Raw genomic sequence first — 24,014 nt, forward strand, 5'->3', positions numbered from 1 at the left:
AAAAGGAACATGAACAATATTACCTAATAAAATTATATGAAAAATACTGATGATTTAGGCAGTATCTTTAATACAAATAGAGGTGGATGCTAAGCCTTTATCCTTTGCTCATGCTAAAGTCAATAGCAGTTAAGTTTAGTGTATTTTTAGGGTAATAAAGAGCTATCCTGTGGGCCCAATAAGCTTCAGTACTGAAGGAGTGTGAAATGTGGGTGCTTAAACAGTATGTCCGAGTCTCCTATGCGCTTAAGAAGAGACACAAATATATAATAATTCATAATTAACAATATCTCTATAGCACCACCCATGAAAGGAGCTCATGTTCCTTCATAAATATTAATTAAATCAACCCAACACCCCAGTTGCGTAACAATTATTACTGCCATTAACAGATGGAGAAACTGGGGCACAGTTTCGTTGCCCACACAGAGCATCTGCTGCAGATCTGGGAAGAGACTGACCCATCTGCAGCCTGGGTTGAGCGATCAGATGCTGGATTCAGATGCCTCGTGACAAGTATCTGCCTCCAAAAACCACACCCAGATTGTCACATTAAGGTGGAAATGCCTCTTGGAAAGGTTAATGTCAAACAGTGTCGTTATTAGAGAGGGAAGCTAAGCAGCAGCATCTCCAAGGAAACCAGCACACAAGAGGGAGCAAGTGAGGAGACAAAACCAGGAGTTGGAAGAGAAGCTACAGATGGCAGCTGGTCTGATTTTCCCGTTTTTTATATTCTGGTATGATTTTCTCTTGTTGAGTTAGATAGCTTTCTGCTGTGAATGTCAGAGCAATTTATTGATAAACAATTAATTTAGCTTTCTATCACTCAAGCATGAAGGACCAGATCTCCACCTCGGAGTCCTTCCAGCTGTCCCAGGAGTCCACCCGCTTTCCTCCTGGGCAGCCGCAGCCACCAGCAGACTCCAGCGTACACGCCCCCATCCTTCACACTTTCCTCGTGTGTATCCTCGCTACAGCTCTGGCTGTCATTTCATCCACCACCGAAATGCAACTATTTCAGGTACAGGCTGCAGAAGTCCCTTAGGGACATCAGCAGTACACACACACGTGCTTTCAACACCCAGACCCTACGTGACCCTATGCTTTCAACACCCTACCCTACCTTTGCGTGCCCAGAGAAGGGCAACGAAGCTGGTGAAGGGTCCGGAGCACAAGGCTGATGAGGAGCGGCTGAGGGACCTGGGGTTGTTCAGCCTGGAGAAAAGGAGGCTGAGGGGAGACCTTATTGCTCTCTACAACTACCTGAAAGGAGGTTGTAGTGAGGTGGGGGTCGGTCTCTTCTCCCAGGTAACAAGTGATAGGACAAGAGGAAATGGCCTCAAGTTGCGCCAGGGGAGGTTTAGACTGGATATTAGGAAATTTTACTTCACTGAAAGGGTTGTCCAGCATTGGAACAGGCTGCCCAGGGAAGTGGTTGAGTTGCCATCCCTGGAGGTATTTAAAGGACATTTGGATGAGGTGCTTATGGACATGGTATAGTGGTGGTCTTGGTAGTGTTAGGTTTATGATTGGACTCAATGATCTTAAAGGTCTTTTCCAACCTATATGATTCTGTGATGGGACAGATTCGGCACAGGGAGTCAAGCACTTAGGAGAGTCATAAAGTCATTTGGACTGGAGCAGAACCAGAGACACAGGTCAATGCTTTGCATTATAATAAGTACAACAGTAGCTTATGAGACTTGGGCTTCCAGTTTTTAATCCATCTAGAAGAAGGTGTGCTGGGCTGTAAGGCTCCCCTAAGCACAAAGTAGTATTGGCTCACAGCTGGAAGAACTGTATTTCCAATTAAACACCCAATATCAATTCTTACCTCTTGGCATTCCCAGCAAAGCACCAACATTACGCAAGCTGAATAGCTGATAGCACAAGGTGATGTGGTTCTAGGCAGTAAAAACTATTCTTAAGCTCTTCTTGCAGCCAAGGAGTTTGACTTGGACACGTTACTGTGCTTCTATACTTAGTACTATCAGAGGATGAGCATTTGCACTGTAAGAACAATGTGCTAATAAAAAAATGAAAGAAGATTTATCCCTTTTCAAATTAAAAAAAATTCACTTCATGGGAAGGAATTCTCCCTTGTCAATATGGGTTAGTCTGTCTGGACTAATCCTCTACTCATATGTAGTGGCTTATTAGGGATTTAAAAAAAATCTGAAGGCTTAGACAGTATATTTACAGTGGAACAGGCTCACATGAAACATGTATTTTCAGTGAATTTAATGACACGTTTGACTTTAATTAATGTTGGAGAAATCTAGAAATCTTTTTTTCCCTTGTTGTTTCTGTGAAACCCTTTAATAAAGACTTTACAGAAGCAGTAATATGTAACTTTAAAAGGGCACTAAAGCCAATTGAAAGCAAGCCAGTGCAGGCTGAATTCCTGCTTCCTGCAGAACAGCAATAAATCCTCCCACCACCACTCAGTTCCCTTCTAACCACAGAGCTACAGATCGTCAGACTGCCACGATGACCATAGCTCGCTCAAAGCAAGTGTCTTAAGGTTCTATGTCCATGGTTTCCCCAGATTCAACATGTCTTGTTCATCAACTTCTCTGCTCCACCAGGTCATTTTTTGTTGGAGTATATTTTATTTTGTTTTCTTTGAACCTACTGGGGTTAGTTCATAGAGTGAAATTCAAGTGCAGCCCCTGCATGCCAGTTATGTAGTAACCCTCTTACGAACTGCAGAGACATCTAAGAAGAGAGAAATCTCAGTGCAGAGAGCAGAGAAAATTAACGTGAAGCAGAGACACGTGGCGAGAAGCACAACGGGAATGTGAGCTGCCCAAGGATGCCCCATAAGCCAAGGGCAGAATTGGGAACAGAGCGTATTTCCTAAATCCTTGTCTATCCATCCAGTGCTCTCCAACTCATTGCTTCTGAATAAATGTTTACCCAATTTTTACCAACATCTTACTCATTTGCAAATGGCACCTACTTCAAAACAGTATTTCTATGCTAGATATCCAGGCCTTAAAATACTACCTGATCCTCTAGGCAAAACACACATCCAAGTAGGCACAGTTAAGATTAAGCAAGGCACAAAACCACGATCAACTGAACAGCGATGGAAGAGCCAGGTACAGGGTATGTGCAAAGAGCTACATGAGTGCTGGTTTACTGCAGCTGTAGACCTCCACAGGGTAACATCCCAGCACTTTCCCCATGCCACCAGCTGTGGACCAGAGCTTGTAAGATGCTGCAGATATCTCAAAGGGAGTTATCAGTCTCCACAGAACTCCCCCGCACGGCTCCATTTGCCATCAGCAAAGCCTGTTTTCAGGATGCTTTTTGTACCGTGTGAACTCCAGCAAGGGATATGCATTTCACACCATACAGTTTAGGGAAAATAGCTGCACTGCTAGGAGAATGTTCATGCCCATTTTCTCGCAGTGGTGCACGGGACATGGCAGAGGACTGCAAGCACTCTAGGGACTGCAGCTTCAAGGGTGATTTCCTGCAAGCTTGGCCTGATAAAAGCCCATTTGCACACATTAATCCTGCCATAGTCACTAAGTAAAGCGTGGTAGCAAAGACCTCCACAAAGCAGTAATTCACTCGCAGTGACTTGATTACTTGCAATTCTCTATACATACCCAGGGCTCCCTCACTGCTTTAATACACCAATATTGTTCTAGTATAGACAAAACTAAGAAAGCCATTTTATTCCCATTGGGAAGGCAAAGTCCTGATGCACTTTAGTCTCTCATTTTCTGGAAGGGGGGTTTACCCACTGTTTAACAATACTATCAGGAAGAGAGTGTCATTTGCTACTTTTACCTCCATGTTTCAGGGCAGAGTCCACCAACTCTATCACAACTGATAAATTTCCTTACAAGTGAACACTGTGCTCCTAGAAACTGCTCCCCTGCCTCCCCTCCCTGCTCGCCCTCCCCAGGCACTGCCTGAGGCACTACAGCCCGACGTCCTAAAGCTTCAGCAAGAAAACTTGACCACGCCAAAATCATCAACTTTGCCATTGAGCTTCAAGGAGCCAAGAGTCTGTGGTTGGTGTACACAAAAGGTTTGCTCAGAGAAAAAACTACGTATCTGGAGAATTTCAGCTATCTAAAAGTATTTATTAACATAGCCTTGCAAGCCTCTATCTCTGCATGTATTACATAAACAAAAAGATAGGCAAAGATACAGCAGACGTGTCATGGTATCATCACATTATTTGCATGACCTTTGGCAAAAAACCACAGAGCTTTTCTGCATTGTGGCATTTTATATGACATCTCACCATCAACAAAGAAAACAGCTGTGCCACACTTTGTGATATTTTTGAGCTCTTTTTACTCCTCCCAAGGTCTTCTTAACAAAGACTATTATTTCTGTTCCCTAACACCAAGGATCCCTTATCACCAAGAAGGCTCCTAGCATGTTAGATGGTATATGAACACACAAAAAGCTTTAGAGAGCTTACAAGCTGAAGATAAGGCAGATAGGAGAGCCCAAGGAAAGATAACACCGGCCTGCGTGGGTGACAGTGGCCATAACATACCAGCAGCTTAGTCACTGCCAAGTTTTGCCAAAGCAGCTACAACTTGCAGTTAACTAATTGCACTTTTTCAGTGCTAAATAACCAAAACAAGACATTCAACATAATTATTTCAGTATGATATGTGGCAGAGGATCATGCCACCAGCTTCTGATTTATTACCAGTTCCATCACATCAGGGGCTTTACTCAAGCCCCCAGCTCTCAGGAGCGTTCCTTCCAGTTCTGGCCTCCTTCTGAAACCAGGCATGTCTGTAACTCACAGGGGTGCAAAGGACAGCTTGAAAACAAAACCTGGGCTCACCCGCAAGAATTTAGAAACCAGAAGAGAAGCCACTAACCATTCAGGCTGTTTTAAAAATACAGATAAAAAAAGATACTCCGTATCTTGAGATTTCTTTGCCGGTGCCAGGATGCTCTGCTGGCTGATGCATAAGTCAGCACGTCCGGGGCTGTAGCACAGGCAGCCGGTTCCTACCCAGCTGGAGTACAAACCATGCAATCCAGCCAACAGCTTTGTTCAATTGTGGTTTGAATTAGCTGCAGTTTATTTCTGGAATTATTTAAAATGCCTGTCCTGAAGGCATTAGGACCATTGCATCCAGTGAGTCATCCACGACACCTGACGTAGACAGGTAATAAATCTCACCGTGTTTACTAAAGCTTTCTATAGGACTCTGTGGGTACTTCGCATTAAGATGATGTAAAATAGCATATGGGACAGACACCTGCAATGGTGTGGGTCCAGTGCTGTTTTTCCCTTAATAACCAGTTAAAATCCACCAGTTAAAGAGTACCATACACAGTAACTCAAGCAGTATCTAGACAGACACAGTAACCTGGCATTAAGCATCCCATCTTAGGATTCCAGAAAACAGATTTCAGCTTTTTGCTCAATCATGGGCATGTTTGGGCAGAACAAACCAACTTAAGAATTCCCTGCAGCCAAATTAGTTTTAAAAAGCTGGTTGGGCCACCAGTGACAGAGTGTTTCTGCCAGCACGGAATGCTTCAGGGACTAACTGGGCCAGTGTCTTCCCAGCTTCTCGGGTGGGTTTTGCAGCCCAGGCTGCAAACATGATGACAGAGCAGGACCCAAGCTGGCTCTGCTCGGGAACATCTACACTACAGTGGCTACAAGATCAACATCCCTCTTGTGTCTGTCCCTTTGTGCTTCACCTGGAGGACAAAAAAAACCCCATTTTCTTTCAAACCAGCAAGACATGGAAGAAACTTTTTAGCCAAAAAGGCCTTTAGCTTATAGGTTCCAAATTACAGGAAGAATAACAGGAGCTGGTGCAGTTAATGTCAGATTTACTGGAGATACAATAACAGCCTTCATGTGGCCCAGCTGGAACACGATACAGCTGAAGGAAGGCTCAGGGGCGAGAGGCAGGGTCAGACACGTGGAGGTGCACTCTGAAAGCCAGGACATAGGTCGCGCTTGCTGCAGAGGGCCAGAAATTCCTGTTTCAGTGGGGCAGACGGTGGCAATGACTCACGCATATTGCATTACTGGTAAGTTTACCCTGGTTCACACTTTCCTTTGGGCAGGAGGCATTGTACCCAGTTTTTCCAGGAAGCATATTGTATCCTGTCAGGGGATTTGTGTGGGGCAAGGGGTACTCTGCCCTGTAAGAGCAGAGCTCATGTTCTACCTACAGAAAATAAGTGCCAAGACGGGCTTAGCGCTGCCCTCTGGGGAGCTTACAGACAACATGGAGAGTATTAAATTCTGATGGGAGCAGCAGCTGGCTTCTATCAGAAAGGCACTATCTGGATCCTTTTAAAATCCTTCGCATTTCTTTTCTCACTGGAGAGATAAACAGCCTACCAAGGTTATTTGCACGCTGCCAGCTGAGGAAGATGTGCCGAGGCTGCAGGGCAGCGTGGCTCAGCCCATCGGGGTGGGATGCTTTGAACGACACTGTGTTCCTGCAAAAATAATGGTACCAAGCACGACTTGAGGTTAAACCAAGGCCCATCTTCAGTGCCTGAGTGGATAACAGCGTCACTGCTTCTGACTGCCAGTGGGCTGCAAAGCAGCAGCAGCGTAAATGGAAATTAGTCTCTTTATGGATGGCAGGCAGGACTGCAAGCCTATATCAATGCAGAACACAGCTGAACATAAAATGACCCCCTTGGCAATGGCACCATATCAAATAAGTCAGCGTCTCAACTTACCTTGTGAACGTGTTATCCTTTTGCAAACGGAGAGTAAACATAGCAGACGAGGCAAGCTGATCAGCAGAAACCGGAGCTCCGAGGCAGGGTTCTCTTACACAACAGTAGTCCTTTTCCCCGGCAGGTCAGAGGAGTTTTCGTAGGCAGAGACGAGACCCTTTGCCCAGCGGGTGCCGGGGGAGCCCTGCTGCATCACCACCAGTCGGATTGGAGGCTGGGTGTCTGCAGGGACCTCGGGAGCATATTCCTTGCTGGGATCCTTCCCCCTGCAGTCATAGAGCACGCAGGAGATCAGGAAGACCAGAAGCAAAATAACATAACTAGCTACCAGAATGATGAGATTCAAGGTAACGGGGTCAATCTCCAAATAAAACTCCATTTGGTCCCATACTATTGAGTGCAAACCCGGAGAATGAAGTTTCATATGCACGAGTGAGCAACTGCTAACTGATCAGAATAGATGTATTGGCTTTGCGGTAAAAATACATTAATCCTCAGGTCTCCTGTAGCAATGGATTTCCCCGAACTGGATGATTAAAGCAGCTCAGTTTAATAACTTAAGCTCCCTCTTTTAATGCCACGTTGCCTACAGTGGCAGAAGCTGAATTTGAATGCTATATTGACAGGAAAACATCCCCCTTGCTCAGGAACTCTCTCTTTCCTTGATGGGCAGGTACCAAACTGGGTTTCCTCTATGGGCATTTTGCAGAACCTCCCTTCTACAAGTAGGTTTGGGCTTGCGGGCTGAAGAAAACTGAGCTGTGTATTTAGTAAATGAACACAGAGATAAATTAGGAAGAAAGTAATTTGCAAGATAACTTTTCTCAAAATCTAATGAGCCTGATTCTGACTTTGACTAAGACCTTTTTGCCCTGCCCTAGTGCTATAGAAGGGCTTTTAAAGCGTATTAAACACTTTTGTTACCCAATTCCGTATCAGGATCACTGGGACACATCACACCACTGTATCACACGCTGCCCAGCCGGTCCTTGCACAAACCGAGCCGTAGGAGCCTGCTTCCCACAGACTGCTCTGTCCCCTTTGAGTCTCCTGTGTGCGAGAAAGTTCAACGTGACTGGAGCATTTCTATAGCCTGGGCACAACTAATTTCTTTTTCCTATGTGGACCCTCTGCTTGCTAGAAAGAGGTCAAGTTTGCGATGTGGCTCTCCCCTCCCTGGGAGCAGTGCTAGGCTGCCCAGCTACAAAACCTGCAAGTACTTTTTGCATCTCCCAGATTTACATCCCTGAAGCTGATGAGCAAGTAGGGACGCACATATAGCTGCCACACATTGCCCACACAGCGCTTGCTTGTTTCCCTAGAAATTGTGCTAGAGAGACCATCCCTCCTCCTCCAAAAAAAAAGTGTCCCACTGTATAGGATACCAGGAAGGCAGATTGGAAGGGCAGGAGGCGATGCTGGTGAGCCCCACAGACCCTGTGTCAGCATGCTCACCATTTCCATGCAAAACTCCAAGGTTTTGGTCAGCATTACAGCACAGGAGGGTTTTAGGAAGAGATTAGGCTGTCCCAGCTCTTAGCACTGCCAGAGCTGTGGAAAAGGGCTTTACGTATCAGCGAGAATCCGATCCGGCGCGTCTAAGCTGTGAGAAATATGTCATGGGGCCATCCTCCTGCCGCAGGCCTCGACACATGCTGCTCGTTTTAAGGCCAACATCATCTGCGTCTCCCACCATCTGGCTCTTTAGCCGAGAAGTTTGTATTGAGACGTAACCCCAAGCCTGGCACTGCAAGAGGCACGCTTAGCAGGGAGGAGGGAACCCCACAGCACCGAAGACGCAGATTTGCGTGACCCTCGTGTGTGTCTGTTGCACATCACGTGCCACGTCTGAAGCAGACCAGGCATTTGGCTGTTCGATGTAGCTTAGATGAGGCTGAGATTTTTGAAGACAGGCTAAAGCTTTTGACTATGCACTTCCCCTCCAAAGCAATGACAATTGGAGCTGGGATTTGGTTTCTGTGCTCACTGGGAAACTGAAAGTCTCTTGAAAATCCCTCCAAAATGCCTCAGAAGCACAAGCACCTTTGAAAGGCAATAGGGTTTGTGGTCTTAAGTTTCAATCATGTTCTGCTACAAAAAATTAATACCAAAGTAGTAAATACTGTATAGTTCACATGTTGAGAGAGATGTGGGATTTTACATTAGTTTAAGTCTTTTAAACTAGTCCTCACATGGCAGCCTGGATTCTGAAAACTCAGCACTGTGCTCGCAAAAGAAAGTTTATGGGATTTTCCTCCCTTGCATTTATTTAGTACCAGCAAGTTTGCCAAACCTGAATTGTCTCCTCTGAAGTCCTCCACACTAATAGCTTTGTTTCAGATTTCTGTCTAATATTGCAGCTGGGACATTAAGTGTTTAATTCAGATAGGCATCACGCCAGCTTTTAGGGGAACTTTTGAACAGGTAAAATCAGGGACTAGATTACTGCACCACCTTCCGCGTTGCTGCAGACATGCTCTCTTGGAGAGAGAAAAGCATCCACATTTCTACATCTCCACAGCTTCTCAAAACACTGCCTTAGAGTGAAGATACATTATACTTTCAAAACACCTCCTGAAGGCTGTACCCAGGGTCTGGTTTGCAGCAAGGAGATCTCACATTTACACTTTTGTTGTATTCCCAGGAGCCCCGTCCTTGAGCCAGAGCTGCTCACAGCAGCCTGTGTCTGGAGTCACCGTGCTGAAAACTAAAGTCCACAAAGGGATTTGGCCTCGATACCATTACTTATTCCCTCCTCCCAGCCCACATCCAGGGCAGACCGTAGACGTTCGCTGTTTGATATTCCTGTGCCCAAGGATTGCCAGGGTCTAATACCGCCTGCCAGCACCCCATCCCAGGAGCAGGAGTGTTACACCGCCTCGACAACCTCATCTGCATGCACGCTGGGGCTTTCTATAGCAGAGCCTCGCTCCAGCGAGCTGGCAGTACTCCCAGGGTCAGTGTCCCGAGTCCTCCCCTGCCCGACACTGCTCCCTCCTGTCCATCCTGCAGCCACAGCTCCGTGGCTGACCGTCCCTCACCAGCCTTCACCATATCACCCTCCTCATGCTGTTTGTGCCTGCACCCTTTTGTTAAGAAAAATCTTTCAAATCCCTGTTTGCATCTGTGCTGATGGAGTACTGACAGCTCCCCCAGCTCTGCAGCGAGCATTTCCCCTGAGCAAATGAGAGTCTCAGGAGCTTTGGAAGATTGGGAGAAACCTAAGCGAGTTGTGCATGTGCTTCCCCAGGCAGTGCTGGGAACCTGGCACATGGTCAAGGCGAAGCACTGCCTCGCATTTGTGCGGGCTGGCTCTAGCAGCGACAGGCAAGACAGCATCTGTGGGACCCACTTTGCTCAGATGTCCAAAATTTATCTTCTAAGGCCAAAATTGCTTCAAAGGCCAGATCAGCTCTGCCACCAGCTGTACCAGGGTGCAGAGATGGTGGGTTGCACAAAACCTCTGATATATCCTCTAAAAGTGGACTAGTTCGAGTCCACTATTTATTTATTCTACTATTCCATTATTTAATATTTGACAAAAAGCCTACCCTGAGGGCCAGAGCTCCCAGATGGAGACCCAAGGCCACCAGCTGCCACTGATGCAACTCCACACTCTGTTCTTCCCACCTTTTTTTTCCCCCTCTTATTTTGTCCACCTGGATTTATAGACACTTCTGGACTGAAAGCACTTCTTCTGCAAGCACCCAGTTCAACTGGGATAAGAGATGAGGGAATAAAATGTACGTAACAAAATTACATATTTGTAAATGTTTTTTGCTTGAAGCCATTGTACAGTGAATTTCACAGTACAAAAGTTCAGAGGTTATTAAAAATAGCAAAGAACTCTATGATCAGAGAAAAAAACAGATTTTTAAAAAGAAAGTCTTGGGAATAGGTTCTAGTGGGAGAGAGCTACAAGTGCTCTGTTTTGAGAGCCACTACAGCACAAGTAGCAAAGGGGTTGCAAACAACAGCTGAAGAAAAGACATTAGTCTGCAGGAGACTACAGCTTCATCTCATCTAATGCAGCAATTAAATAATAGGTCCCTCCTGTGCTGGCTCTCTTTGCCTATAGCAGGTTAGGCTCTCCAAGGTTAGGCTATCCAAGACACAGCAGCTCAGAAGTGTGACATGTCACACAATGCATCAAGATGGATGTACACAGCAGAGTATCTGAAAGGGACCAGGCTCTGCTGGACTCAGCCACGTGGAAGCAAAAAGCAGTTTCCAGACCTGGTGCTTCCCAGATGAAGCCCGAGTAGCCAGAGTGCCGGCAGAGCCTTGTGCACTGCAGAAGATGCTGCTCAACACACCCAGCGTGGCTGACCCGATTTCAGCCAGCTGCACCTCGGAGCTGTGACCCAGTGAGAGAGCCCTCACTGCCGGGCTTGATTGGCTTAACTGCGGTGTCATTGCTAAAAATAGCCCCTAGGAAATAAATCTCTTCAGTCCTGGTGCAGTCTGAAAGAAGAGGGGAATACAGATGACAGCAATCCCAGCATATTTCAAACAGAAGAATGAATGGACTGAGACAGGGCATCAGAAAGGACAGACCTACCTCCTTCCCTGTCCTGCCTTTTCTCTGCAGCTCAGGACAGCGAAGGTGGATGTTTATGGGCTGCAGGCAGCTGCCCAAGTCCATCGCCTTCCTCACACAAGAAGTCATAACTTAGGAGGGAAACCGCAGAGATTTAAGGGCAGTGGGGAGAAACCTGGTGTGATCAGGAACCAAACCACGGTTACTCCAATACCTACAGTCCTGGGGACATCTCTGGGGTGCTGCAAACACCAGCTTGAACAGTGTTTGGTGTTTGTAAAGGGGACACACAAGTGTCTGTGTAGCCTATGGCTTTTGGGGTCTTGCCTTCCTCTAGCACAAGCTCTGCCAGGGGTAAGAGCAATTGGACCCCCTCCCTTACTCCCCCCATGCTACAAGGAGCTGCTAGCCCAGGTCTCCCCTACCGCCTGCTTATTTCCATAGCACAAGAAGTAATTTAATATATTTGAGAACTCTGGTGAAAGGGGACTGGAATTGACCAGTGCCACTAAAAATAATGAGGGACAAGGGATAGACAGGAGCCCAGCAGCACACAGGAGAACAACGTGACGGCACTGTACATCTGAATTCACAGCAACCAAAGCTACGCACAAGTTGCGCAAGGTAATACAATGACTTTACGCGCCTGTTTTCCTACAGGCCTCTTTCAGCACAGGGTTTATAAGATTATCACCGCAGCGTTACACATGCCTCACTCAGGCTGGCCACACGTAGGTGCTATTGCTTTCCTTATGAAAGCATCCGCAATCCCGGGGAGCAGCGGCGAGCGGCTGGGCTCCGGCTGCCGCAGCGCCCGAACCCAGCAGGGGGCATTGGAAGATCGCGGGCGCTGCCCGGGACCCCCGATTTCAAGCAGATTCCTCTGTGCAAGATACAGCACCACTTATTAGGAAGGAGAGCGCTACTTTTTTAAGCTCTTTTGGTCAGCGGTGTCTCTCCTTTGTCAGCATCTGAAGAGAGAAAGGGGTTTCCACTGTTATTGTTCAGGGTTTATACTACGCTCTCTCAGGAAGAATTTGAGTACAGTCATTAAACTGTTTCCTGCTTTAGAGGTGCATTTGTTATCTATTTGATGTCTACAGCATTAGAAAACAGCTATTAAAATGCTGCTTTTGAGAAAGGAATAGAAATTCAAGAAGGAAGATAAAAAGGAAAAATAGAAAATAGTCATTACGATACAGAACTAGTCTACTTAGTTATTGGTATGGCAGTTCCCTCCTGGGACCCTAAACCCACAAACATAGCAGGCAGTGAAATGCCTAACTGAGACTATGAACAGTCCTACAAAGGTGAAAGAGACAGCTAGCACCTGAGGTTAAGCATACCCTGAATCATGCTAAAAAAAAAAGTCAGAAGCTCAAAACAAAGACAGAAGCCTTACCATACTAAGCATTGCTCACAAACATTGCCTGCACATCTTCAGCACCTCTCCCCAAAAGCTTAGACCCATTACTACCACACTCATGAAAACACCTCTCACCCACAGCCCTTTAGTACCCAGCAGGGCAACAGACGGACTTAAATCCAATTTCCTTTATCTGCAAATCAACTTACTAGAAAAGTCTCAGCTGGAGAGGATTTGGTCCTCAGTGAAATAAAACCAGTTGCCATGAGGTGGCAGATGCTGATCAGCTATTTTTCTGATTGCTTTTTCTTTGTCTCAGGGCTCCAGGTGAGATGTATCACTCAAACCCATGGCCCAGCTAGATGTATCAAACAGAAATGGGGTGCTGGTGTTTATTGCTACCCAAGCTCCCTGCTGGAGGGCTCTGCTGGCATTAGGGCTGGCTCTATTTGGTGCTACAAGAAGCAAAACCCAAAAGGATCTGATTTTGTGCTGTGACATTTGCTTTGGATATGGATTTTGCAAGCAAAAAATTAATGTTCCTGTAGAGGAGTGTGCACAAGTCCAAGATGATGCATGACAAAGGGACTGAGGGGTTAGAGAGCTTGACCCCAGCCCATGGGTTCGTGAGATGTGACAGCCAGCACTCCTTTTCATGATCTCCAGTAGGATGTAATTCAAATTATGCTGGACATTCATATAGAATAGTTTAAAATTTAATTGACTTTTTTGTTAACCAGGAAGACGGATTTGATGGGAAAGGTAAAACCCATGACCTGATTTTAGGAGTGGTCCAAATCTTCATGTGAGATAAATCTCTATATCTTTATCAATGTAACTGGGTTTATATCAACAGAGCGTGGGTGCATTTTAGTCAGTGCTACTCTGTAGGGTGAGAGCCTATAGGGGATTAATACCTGAAGAAAGGGAACGTGCTTATTTTTTCTCTTTAGGTAACGAAAGTACCTCAAACTGTGGCAAATCCAGTTTGACATGCTGTGAAATATTTAGTCAGTCCACTTGTCCTTGGCTGCTTGAGAAGCATGTGCAAATGTAAATGTCTTCTTATTATTAATGGTTAAATGACTTAAAAACAGAAGGAAGAAAATGAAAATGTTTGATATTGAATGCAAGTCTCCTGGAATGGGTCACGCATGGGTAAAGCAGACTCAAATTGGGTTTGGATTCTGCTGGCGCTGGGCTGCTCGCTTGGTTAGTCTTCTGTCCCATAACATATCTTCTGCAAGAGCTAATCAAGATAATGCAGATATAAAATGAGAACGATACAGACAGGGTTGCACCAAATTCAGTGAATCTCCTTTTGCTTACCCCATCTGAGTTTACTATCAAACTCAAAATTATGCCATGTAAGCTATCCCATCCTTTCCACTGTTCTGACTTGGTGCTGCACAAATAACTTTAGCCAAAGTCTTTAAGGATACACTGCCCTTATTTCCCTGGCACTGAAGCACATGCTCGCATGCTTTGCCGAATTGGGATGGATTTAGGCACACACAGCATTCAGCTCAGGCATGTGCATTTAGCTGGACTTGGGCTATTAACGACATTGTGGCTGCCAGAAATACAATTATTATTGTAGGTAGTAAAGCACTTAATATGAGAAATCACAAAGTGAGGGCTATAGCTTCTCGTTTTAGAGTCCTACAGCTTCTTGTTTTATTGCTTATGAAGATTAAGGGCTATATTCTTTCCTTCCTCGTTCCCAATAAATCAGGATTTTGCCGATCTGGCTCTCTGTGACTGGAGCAGGCTGGAGCATGTTAGCAAGAGGCCCTTGGTACGCCAAGAGCTGGGGGTGCGCTGGAGATGGTAACCTCTTCACCAGCACAGCTGCAGCCTGGAAGAGGAAAATAGGTGCTGGCACCCTTAGATGACCTCCCAGAAAAGTCAGGTGCTACAGACATACAGGAGAAACTCCAGTACCCAGGCTGAGAGAGGGAAGGTCAGGAACTGAAGGCTCCAGCTTTTGGCAGTGCTGCACACCAGTTTTTGCCATTGCAGACAGAGCTGCTGAACAGTTCCCCGGTTCTGTTTGGCATGAAATCTGTGCGTCTTTCCTCAGGGTGACATATGTGTGTTTGCCTCTCTTTCTGTTTGCTTCGAATAAACCTCCGTGGGGCGGCATGTAAAGAATACATCACTATTCCTGGGGCACATTTGAGTGCTGGTGTGATCATGTTACAAACCTGTGGGCAATAAATCAGTTTTGCTTATGAATTCAATGTGCTTTTTCTTTATTTGCTTTCAAGACTCTGCTACCTTGGGACAACTGGCAACACATAGCTACTTTTCAAGGAACCAGAGGACTTTTATGAGCTGGGAATAGGTAGAAGCTTTTTGCCCAAGTGTGCAGGTTTGCAGGCAGAATAAAACGCAAGAGTCGCCATCGTCGTGAGCAGCCACTGCTGAAGCGGCTCTGCAAAACCAGTGGTCTCCAGCTCTGACTCCTGACCACTGCTTTGTTGAATATGATGTTGGGTGAAGAAGACAGAGAGAAGTTGGGTGATGAGTAGAGGAAGAGTTCTCTAAAAATAACTTGGCAAAATCTGCCTAAGAAGGTCTTGCAGAGCTCTCTGCTCGATTCAGCTGGGGTGCAACCGGAGAGAAAAAAACCTGAGGTTTCCTGAAGCAGCTTTTCTTGTTTGTTTTGATTTTTCAGGCTTCTTGCTAGGATCTCTGCAAATCTGTGTCACATCATGTGCGAAGGCAGCAAATAAAGTGAACTCTGAATTGTGCTTTTTTAGAGTTTTTCGGGGAATACAGGCCTCCCTCAAAAGAGGATACTTGAATACTGGTCAGACACCTGGTGAACAAACCAGCTGTTCACAGCTGTTCTTTCCATCTCTCTCTTTCATTGTTTGCAGAAACAATGAAGTGATCGAGGACTAAGAGGGTTGAACTGACGAAAAATGAGACCCAAGTGCCAAGCTCTTTAGTGCTCTTTGTAAAACCCAAATAAATGGAAAAATAAATCAAGCTTAGACATCAACAGGAAATTGAAAAGTTACATCAATGGAAGGACAGAAATGTATACGTCAATCATTTGGCTGGAGATGTTGTGGTATAAACAGATTTTTATCACATATAGCTCTGTATTCAAATAATTATGTCCTAGATTTCTTTTGTAAAAGTACACAGAGTACAATTTTGCCAACAAGCCTCTGGGAACAAATACGAAAAACAGAGCAAGACTGGCTTTGCTGTCCCTGATTTCAAGTTCGCAAAGTTTTTAAAGCATCAATTTAATTCAGAAAAACAGAAAAGGCTTATACCTAATCCTCAGTCAAGGCTGCAGAACTTGTTCAATGCCTACAGCTAGGCACATGCCTATGTGTTTTGCTGAATAGAGATGGACTCCTTGAACTCTGCCATTCCCACTATGTTCAAACCTAATCACCGTTGTCACCTCTCTTTTCCCTCCTTCACAGCAACCCGCATTTCTTTTAGTTAGTTCATTTGCCCACAGGGAAAGGTTAAATGTGACAGCAGCCTGTCACCAACCCAGCGCCGCGAGCTCCCGTTCCCGTCACCGCACCTCGCAGCTGACGCACAAGGTCAGCCTGGCGCCACGTCCATCGCAGGGACATGGTCCCTCGTCACGGGAACCACGCTGCTGCCAGCCGCCCTCGGGTGCAGATAACCGGCCCTTGAGGACAAAGCCTTTGCCTTCCTTTTGAGATGTAAGATATCGGGATACAAACAGTAATAAATAACTGATGTGTCAGTCTGAACCGAATCCTGTTCCCCTGCCTCACCCACTTCCACACTGTTTACCACCAGGCTTTTTTTTTTCCTCTCTCTGCTTCTTCCACACCCACCTTTTCATTTTGTATTCCCTCCGACAAAAGCGGGACTCCAGTCTGCAGCAAGGGACTTTTCCTGGGAGTTTATCATCTGATGAGGAGGGAACCATGTCCCCATGCTGTCGGGAGGTTTGGGCCTCTGATCTCCTCCTTCCAGCCTTGTTCTTGACACTTGGGCTCGCCCTCTTGTCTAGACCCATCAGTTATACCGCAGTTAGTCCTGCCATGTTCCTTGGGTTCCTTTCTTGGCACCAGGCATGGTTTTCTGATGCAAATTTAGCCCCAATCATTTTTGCATTGTTCTCTCCTGGCCGCTATCTTATCATTGCTGCATTGTTCCTTTTTGGCTTCCTCTGCGGTTCCTATCTGTCTTCTTTGTGTATCACTGTAGGCTTAGCTTCAGTCAAGTTTTGATGTCATTCATCGGACATCTTGTTACTGCTAAGTCATAACATTCTGGTTTCACTCTGTTCCTGTCAATGTATTTCAACCTCTCTGAGCAAAAACTGAGCTGAACTCAAGTAAAACATATCCTCCGACTGACCGAAAAGCCCTGATCTGAAGTGGAAGTCAAGGTGGTGGGAAGGTGACCATGAGAATGTTCACAAGCACAAAATGAAATGAGGACTTGTTTGCCCCAAGCTTTCCCCAGAGCTGCGGAGCCAAGCCCAGCTCACCAAAACCCCTGTGATGCTCTACAGACCCGTTTGTGTGAACTCCTGCCGAAATACGGTTCTGTTCTGAAATCTGGTTGAGCTCTACACTGATACTTCAGGTTGCTTTTCCCTAAAAATGGCAATATTAACACTTTCATATGTTGGTAGGGTACAAATGCCACAACTGAGATCGACTCCAGTCTGGAACTGAAGTTGAAATGTAGAGATCAAAATAAATTATGACCCCACAAAAACATCACCAGATGACTACGTCAGCCCACAGGTCAATATACTGGTTCCAAAGGGGGGGAGCACATATGGATAGAGCCACGCAGGTGTGTACGTCCTTGTCTCTAAGGTCCCTTGGCTGCTCTGGTTGCAGCCAGAGGCTCATGCCTGTTTTCGCTGGCATTTACTTTTACTTTACTGCTGTAGAAAATCTTGTATGGGAACACTGTCACGTTTCCTGTCTCCAAGTGTCTCCTCAGCAGCCATCTGGCTTGGTTTGCCAGACCAAGCAGATGGCCAGCTTGATGCACAAGTGAATAAAATTACTTCTCTTCATGCTTTCAAGTAAGTAATTAACTACCCGGTAGCACTTAACTGTGTATTGGGTCATTCAGTGGAGACAAATCAGAAGCAAAATTGACACAAATACACGATACTCTGAGAACGGTTTCAACAATTTTAGCCAATTGCTCAGCAACTTCTTTTGATTAGCAGCACACTTAATCTTCATGTAGCAAACGTGGCCAAAGAGGAAATTTTGAGAGCTTAAGCTCTAAGTCCTCCAGGCATTAAATCCACCATTTGTGTCAGAGGTAGGTCATCCTGTGAAAAGGGAGGATGATACAGCAATTTATGCTCTTGGGCTGAGTGCCACACTGTATAAGGATGTCTCTTTTCAATTTAATATAACAAACCTGTATTTTGTCTAATGCTTAGAGGATCATGGTCACAATTACCCTCAGATAATCAATAATCTCTTGGAACAGAGATGCTCTAGTCAAATTGTTAGCTACGTGCCATCTTTGACTGTGAGTCAATGATGCATTCCAGCAGCCTGGGAGCCGCAGCCAACACGAACCCAACAATGCAGAGACATAACCAAACCAAAGGAAAACTTTGTGCGATGTCAGACTGGTGCATGCCAAGCTCTTTTCTGATTCACGTCACTGATCACACTTCAGTTACACGGGGGCTACATCTGGGCAGTGGCGGCTGAACTTCCTGATCGTGAAAAGTCTGAACTCCACCATCAGTATTGTCCTGATGGACTGGTTTGGGCAGTATCTCCATAAACTAAGTGCAGCCAAGTGTTGTTTTCATTCTTATTCTGACAGATCAGCTAATTAGAGTGCAAAATAATATTCTCATGCTTGGCAAATCCTTTTGACTTTGAAAGATTTTTTTTTTTCCTCAGACAACATGGAGACTCAGTGCTAAACTACACAAAACAAATTAAATATCCAATTTCAAACAGTTGGCTCTGGTCTGGAAGCACTTCAGTTGATTGCCGTGATTCAAAGGAGAAAAATTATTTCATTTTGAATACTGTAATGCTTTTGAATACTGTAATAAACAGCACATTGGCTGACCCATCCTGGATCGTGACCTCAAGAGCTTCGCATACATGTTTTTGAAAGTAAGGTTTGTGCTTTGCCTCATCAAACGGATGCTCAAACTTCACAGCTGCAGTAAGGGGAGAGGAGCTGCCCATCTACCTTTGACACTGTTTCAAGGGAGAGACACACAGAGGTCTAGAATGACCCACGCTGGTGTGTTATCCCAACCCCAACTACATGGCCCTGAACCACAAAGCAATGTACAAGAAGCCCCACAGTAGACATGGACAGTTCTTCAGTGACGGAGGGAATGGCTCACTTGTATGAGTGTGTGTGTCTGTAAGTGTAAGGATTTAAAGGTCAGATTCACGTGGAAAGAGCGTGGAGGGTGTATGATTTTCACCGATACAGCAATTTTGCTTTAGGGCTTTCCATACATCCCACCACTTTTTAGAGATCTTCTCTCCTTTCTTTTGAGTACGTGGTTGAGATGGTTGTTTCCAAGGACAGGGGTCAGTCTCCCTCTGACAAGTCTGCCTTGCCCCTGCTGCTGGAGGAGCAGGGAAGGAGAAGGGCTGAGCCACCACGCGTTGGGACCAATCTGTACCAGGAGCACTTGAAGATCACAGGATCAAAGGAAGGGGTATGCTGCTCCATGGGTGGTAGGTTTATCTGGGTGACCCGACCCAGGCCACGAGGGCAGAGAGCCAGATCAGCTGTGTTGAAGGCCATCACAAGCTCAGGCCACCAGAAGAGACTGTGCTCAGACACCTGGGCGTGCTACATTCCCAGGTCTTCCGTGGCAATACCTGCAGTTGCTGCCATCGGAGGCTGACTGAACAAGCCCATCCTTTTGGGGTGGATTCACACCAAACGGTGTTTTTCAGATCCAAGGCTGAAACCTCCTAAGAAGCCACAAATCCTCATGACTTAGGTGGCAACCAGCAGCCATCCCCCAGTACCTGTCCTTCAGCTTCACAAAGGGCAGAGTTTTAAAGCAGCAGCCCATGACTTTAGGAAAAGTCTTGGGATGTAACAGGAGGTAAATGAGATGCCTGATCCTGCAGAGGAGATATTTGTGCTCAGAGGTGTGTTAAATTTCGCAAGACTCTGCACGACACTCAGGCTCCATGTGGACCACCCAGTTGCATGGCAAGAAATCCATTCTTCTCATGGTTTCAGCCATGGCTTTGCTGGACTGCTGCTTTTACAGCTCTCTTGTTTTCCCAGCTGGTTTGTGTGCCTGAGATCAGGTCACTGAAAGCAAAGGGCTTGCTCAGAAGTTAAACAAAAGCTCTTTCAAGTTTAAAAAGAAGAAAAAAGAAAAAAGCCCACCTGCAGGGAGCCCCCTTCTCCAAGAAGGAAGTTGTTGCTTTGGAGGCCTTTCTCCAAGAAATCCAAGGCTGAACTGACCCATGACTAACATTGCCAAGGTGTGTGGGGGGCGAGATTTGACTATCTAAGATAAGAGAATTTCAGGAAAAGACTTCAGCAACAGAAATATATACCCAGGATTTAAGAAAGGGATCAAACCCCCTTCCTGATAGACAGACATCAGAAGAACTAAGGAGGACATAAGGGACTGGCTAAAAGGATGTCAATACTCAAATGGATGGATCCAGAATATGGAAGCTCAGTTCCCACCACAGCCACAGACTTCTTGTGTGATCGTAGCACTTAGTTGCTGTGAGGATGAAATCCAAGCCCGGCTGCAAGGTACCAGGAGCTGTTAAGTCACCTGAATAACAGAGGGAGAAGAGGAGGGAGGAGGCAGAAGGGAGAAGTCCACCTACTCCCATTCCCAGCCCCAGCTCTCCTCCCCTATGCTCATCTTTTTTCACCAAATACTCTGGGGAGCAAAAGCAAAGAAGATGTTTCTCTCATAATTTTGTTTGTCTTGGAATATGGGTCAGGCCCCTGCTCTGTGGGAAAACAGAGACAGGCCCATCTTGCACTGTCCTAAATGGGTGGTCCCACCCCAGACAGCTGCAGAGCTCTCACAGATACTTTGGGACATACCAAAAGTAACTGCTCTGATTTTACTCTTCAGGACCAAGGTGCATAACCTGTAGCTGTGAGCAAATCGCAGCCAGCCAACAAAATATACCAAGCTGCCAATGTAACCCTTTCTGCCCTGCTCGAAGGCGGTCAGAAGGCAGACGTTTGCCCCAGCGTTTCCCAGCCCTGTTGTCCTGAGCATGCCCAGGCCACTGGTCCTGGGAGAGGACCTGCAGGATATGGTCCAAGAGAGGAAGATCCATAGCACACCATCCCCAAAGGCAGATGTCTGGGTCTAGGGAGGTGCCAGCATGGAGTCCCATCTGTCCTTCAGGAGGTACCACCTACCCTGGTGCTATCACAGTAACTTAAGAAGCTCAGCCACAAGTGAAATACAGCCACATGTCCCAGTGGGACAGCCATCGCCATAGCATGGCTGGGCTGCAGTGCAATGAGGAGGAGCTGGTGAGAGGGGAGGTTTTCCTGGGCACGTAACGAATGCTTCCAGTTTCACTGCTGGTCAGATTTCCAAGAACCAGACACTGTAATCAAGTCATTCAATGGCAGCTTTTTTTTCTTCCTGGAGCACAGAAATCAAGACCCCTACTTGCCTGGCAGGAACCGGACAGGCTTTGAATGAATCAGAATTACTGGAGAAAAATGTAAAGCCTTTAATGTTTTATGCAGATGAGCAGCAACTCTAAGTGCTCTGTGAGCACACTGGGGTGTCATACATCGATCCCCTGATATTTTATGTCTGTATAGCCATACTGTCTAGATTTTTAAACAACTGCAAGAGCAGAAATTTTGTTCCCATGGAAGCTATTTTTTATTACACTCCTAAACCTAATCTTAATTCTTCCAAGTGTACTTTGGACTATGGCCAATCTGTGCACGTGTGGTAGGAAGCCGCCTCGCACAACTCCCTGCAAAATGGGACAACTGAGAGCGGCTCCACAGGCTCCCGTGGCATCCAAGCCCATGAGAAGCAGAAGGCAGCAACAGCGGCTCGGCTGGCGAGGAGACAGCAAGTGGCACCCTGCAGGGGCCAGGGAAGAAGAGGCTGGTGTTACGGTAACGGGGTGGAAAAGTAACACGGAGAGATTAAAAAAAGGCAAGAGCGAGCTCCTTTGATAGCCTTAATATCACAATCAGGAGAAACTTCCTGGCCTCATATTTTCCATATAAACACTCTCCACTGGATAAAGCTAATGGTTCCCTAACTGCAACGCAGAAGGGCTTGATCAGTTCGATTGACGTCACAGATTATTTTAATGAAATGTGCTGTGCTTCCCCCATTTATATGTTTGACCCTAACCTTTACCAGATGTTCAATTCATGCTCACTCGCAGACACTGCAGCACTGTGTTTCGGAGGCGCTCGGAAATCTGAAATGCTGAAGTGGAAATAAAATCCTCTGACACGAACGCTGTTGTTTGAGCTGCTCCCCGCCACGGGTGATGGGCTGCGTGGAGGGCTCTGCTCTGCTTATGCAGGAGCGTACCCGGGAGAGACAGTGAAAAAGAGGGCCAAAAGGGTTATAGTGTGCACTGCCTGCCTATGCGGGAGCGTGAAGGATCCCCCTGCCACTGAATGGGGCCGAAGTCACAGCTCTCCCCTGTAGCCCCCCCAGGCAGTGGCCCTGAGACCAGCAAGGAAAGGTGAGCCTGTGCCAGAGGGAGCAGAAAAAGAGCTAGGAACCCTGAATTCAGCATTTGGCTCTGCGTGTCTCCTTGGGCAAACTGTTTCTGCCTCTCAGCCTTGTTTCCCAGCCATAAAACGGGACGATGTCCCTTTGCCCAGTTACATCCTGGGTTTATCAGGGGCAGGGCTGGGCTGGGGAGAGGCTGTGTGGCTGGGACTGCCAGGGCTCGCTCGTGTCCCCTGGGGCAACCCAGGCTCTTCCTTGGGCGTGAGCAAACTAGTATCGGCACCGCAGTCCCACCGCCCCCGTGTAGCTCCGGGTGCAAATCTGCTCCACGCTGAGACTCCCCCCCAGCAGTTACACGTCCGAAGCAGTGTGTTGCCGAGCTTTGCAAGAAGGGAAACCAGCTGGAAATAAGTCACAATCGGGAAAAAAACATGTCATCAAAAAAGTTGCCATCAAAATTTTTCTGGTATTTGATGCTCATTTAGAAAGTCTCCTGCTCATTCTTTCTGCAAAGAGAAGATAACATGATGGGGCAAGAGAGGGTTAAAAGGAGATCCATGTTCCCAAACCTCAGCTTTGGTTTTCGATCACTTCATTTTAGATAAATTGGAAGCTGGACCCAAGCCACCCTTTAGTTCTGCGTTTGGATTAGCAAATTGAAAGTCACTGATGAGGTTTTGCAAAACCAAACCCATATCCTCCTTGGCCTGCTCCTAGCTGAAACTGAGCTAGCCCTGAGCAAAAATAAGTGAATCACTCCTTAAAACACAGACACCAAAAATGCTGAACTCAACAACCACAAACTGAGAGAAGGAGCCTATGAAAGCCTGTGCGAGGCACTCATTCCTTTTAAGCCAGGAAAGACCAAACTTGCAGCACCAGCACTTTGCAACAGATGAGACAGTAAAAACGTTTGGAAATGTTAAAAAATAAAAATTGTTTGTTTTGGTTTTAGTAAGTCCATGCACACATATAACAACTATGTATTCTGCGGCCAGTTTGCATTTGTCCCCGAGCAGATGACAGTGGCTGTTAGCATGGCAACCTCAGACCTGCTCACGTTTCACTTCGACACTGACCCTGCAAACGCAGTTCCGTGGATTGAATCAAAGTGGAGCCGAGGTTCTCCTGACCCCCGGATAAAAGCAGCCACGTATGCAGCCAGACCAGCACAGCTGCCCTGCCTCAAGCGCACACCTTGCTGAAACCCAAAACAATATCCATGTTTAGATAAGTCTAAAGTGTTGATTATGTTCTTGAAAGTCACAGCTGCCTCTCACCCCATCTAACTGCAAAGGAAATCTCCCTCCTGCCTGGTGTGGCCAGAGGATGAAGAGATGTTCACGAAGGACGAGCCCTCCCCTGCCCGTGTGCCACAGGGCAAAACGTGGGGACGGGACGACTCAGCTGGGTGCAGGCGGTGTGCATCAATGCAGAAAGCCAAGCTCTGGCCACGAGCCGGTTTCTGCGTGCCAGAGGAGGTGCGGCAGCACCCCGGGAGCCATGGGTGAGGGTCTGGGCAAGGGCTGCACACCACCACAGGGATGCCACTGCAGCACTGCCCGCGTCAGCGGCGACTGCCCCACGGCACCACCAGCCCGGGGTTTTCTTCCCACAAATTGCAAAAAGAAGTGGGAATTATGCAGTAACTCAAACCATGCTGCAGAAAGCAGATGCTCTGCCTGCAGGTTTGCAGCCGAGGTGCT

General features: G+C 46.6%; 1 protein-coding gene across 1 annotated transcript; it reads right to left on the reverse strand.

Annotated features, from left to right (window-relative positions):
- Positions 1–6,802: 6,802 nt before the first annotated feature.
- On the reverse strand, positions 6,803–7,132 carry SMIM36 (small integral membrane protein 36). The gene has a single exon (XM_075518643.1). The coding sequence runs from the start codon at positions 7,130–7,132 to the stop codon at positions 6,803–6,805; it is 330 nt and encodes a 109-aa protein (XP_075374758.1).
- Between the last annotated feature and the right edge of the window lie 16,882 nt (positions 7,133–24,014).

The sequence above is a fragment of the Mycteria americana genome, chromosome 16 (assembly GCF_035582795.1).
Source record: "Mycteria americana isolate JAX WOST 10 ecotype Jacksonville Zoo and Gardens chromosome 16, USCA_MyAme_1.0, whole genome shotgun sequence".
NCBI lineage: Eukaryota > Metazoa > Chordata > Aves > Ciconiiformes > Ciconiidae > Mycteria > Mycteria americana.

Coding starts and splice junctions, on each gene's coding strand:
- SMIM36 (XM_075518643.1), bottom strand. CDS start 7,132: ATGAAACTTCATTCTCCGGGTTTGCACTCAATAGTATGGGACCAAATG.